The sequence below is a fragment of the Cebus imitator genome, unplaced genomic scaffold (assembly GCF_001604975.1).
Source record: "Cebus imitator isolate Cc_AM_T3 unplaced genomic scaffold, Cebus_imitator-1.0 Scaffold280, whole genome shotgun sequence".
NCBI classification, from domain to species: Eukaryota; Metazoa; Chordata; class Mammalia; order Primates; family Cebidae; genus Cebus; species Cebus imitator.
The window spans coordinates 3,949,027-3,951,092 of record NW_016107595.1 but is presented as its reverse complement, the minus strand read 5'-3'; the positions used below and the strand labels follow the sequence as shown (position 1 = coordinate 3,951,092).

The window sequence follows — 2,066 nt, the reverse complement described above, 5'->3', positions numbered from 1 at the left end:
AAATGAATGACTTAGAACAGTTAAAGACTATAATCTTTAGAAAAATGGATACAAAAAACATATACATTTATTTTAGAAATTGAGAGTTTAAATGAAGCTTAATGTTTACTACAATATTTACCTTTTTTAAGAAATACTTCTAATTATCTAAAACTTCAACAAACCACTTGGGGAGACACTAGATATCAGCAGGTTCAAGCCATGCAAAAATCTCATGGTCACCCACAAATTATTCCACTCAATATAAATAAATAAAACTGCTGGAAACAAAAATTTAAAAATACAGTGAAAACATATAAAGTAACACTTCACTATTCTTTACTTCCTAATAGTGTATTTTTTAACAACATGCTAAGCGAATTATTTACCAATAATTTGTAAAAAGTTTGTTACCGTTATATCTTTATTAGTGTACATCCTGCTTTTCACATCTGAAATGTTTTCGTCTACTATTCTGACAAATTTATATTTGTGTTTTAAGACTCTGAATGTAGGCTTGACACAGTAGATCAGACTTGGAATCCCAGCACTTTGCAAGGCCCAAGAGAGAGAATTGCTCAAAGCCAAGAGTTTAAGACCAGCCTGGAGACCATAGTGAAACCTTGACTCTAAAGAAAATTTGCCAGTCATGGTGGTGTGGGCCTGTAGTGCCAGCTACTCAAGAGGTTGAGGTGAGAGGCTCCCTTAAGCCCAGGAGTTTTAGTTTGCAGTGACTCTCGATCATGCCATTGCACTCCACCCTGGGTGACAGAGTAAGGACTTGTTTCCAAAAACAGAAAAAATAAAAAAAAAAGGGAAAAAAAGGTTCAGAATGCTACGTGAAGTCCTCTTTTAATCTGGCTATTTTTATCCACATACACAGGTGTCTCCTTCCTTGGGGATCCCTTAGTACTCTGCCAATTTGTCTAGTGTCACTTGACCATCTGAACTGTACATGATGTCTTTGCATGTCTATCCTCTTTGCTGCTAGACTGTAGCAATCATCTTTGCATAAACAGTCTTTATTTTACAAAATATTTGTTAAGTTCCTGCTAAGTGGTAGGCACTGGGGTTTAAGGAATGGGAATAAAACCTGTCAGGGATAGCTTTTCTAGAGATCATGCCTGAGCTGAGACTTAGAGCATGAAGTACACCAGATTAAAAGAGGCAGAAGGCAGGAAAGGTAGCGCATTGACAAGAGAGGAAAAGAAGCCTCCCAGAGCATATGTGTTTGTCTACATGAGGGATGGTGATGGGGGCATTACCAGTAATTCAGTAATGGGAAAAAAAAAAGGCAGACAGAGAAAGGGCTGCAGATGGAGATTTGGGCAGAAGCCAGTTTCTGAAAGCCTTATACAAAACAACTATCATTATCATTTCTTAAATTTAGAAAAAAGCAAAACAAATTTAAAAAGAAAAAGACCAACATTTTATTTTATTTTATCTTATCTTATTTGACTTGATTTTCATTAGAGGTGTGGTCTCGCTCTGCCACCCAGGCTACAGTGTAATTTTACTGTCACAGCTAACTGCAGCCCCAACCTTCTAGGCTCAAACAACTTCCTGCTTCTGCTTCTCAAGTAGCTGGGATTACAGGGGCAGAACACCACACCCAGTTACATTAAAAAAAAAAATAGACACGGAGCCTTGCTATGTTTCCCAGGCTGCTGGACTTCCCGGCCTCAAGGGATTTTTCTGTCTCAGCCTCCAACACTGTGGGAATTACAGGCAGGAGCCACCATGCCCGGCAACACCAATATTTTAAATGAATAAACTGGAGTTCCATCATTTTATTTTATCATGGATGGGTGAAAACCTTATAAAAGACTCATGTACTCCATGGATTTGTGACAAGGAAACTGTAGCATTAACTACGGCTGAAGCTTCCCTGGTCTACGTTGTTAAGAGTAGAGACACTTAAGTGTCTTACCCTTTGCACCTTCTTCTTCTTGTTCTTCTTGTTCTTCTTCTTGTTCTTGTTCTTCTTCTTCTTCTTTTTTCTTTTTTTTTAAATTTGCAGGCTTCGTAGCTGCTGTTTCTGTCAAACATGCAAGCTTGTTATATACTCCTTCTGGAAAACATCATCC

General features: G+C 37.9%; 1 protein-coding gene across 1 annotated transcript in view; it reads right to left on the bottom strand.

Annotated features, from left to right (window-relative positions):
* LOC108284627 (ankyrin repeat domain-containing protein 18A-like) overlaps positions 1-2,066 on the bottom strand; it is a 29,135-nt gene that overhangs the window by 6,051 nt on the left and 21,018 nt on the right. The window contains exon 6 of the mRNA XM_037728815.1: positions 394-454. Coding sequence (XP_037584743.1) covers positions 394-454 — 61 coding nt within the window. The remainder of the gene's footprint in view (positions 1-393; positions 455-2,066) is intronic.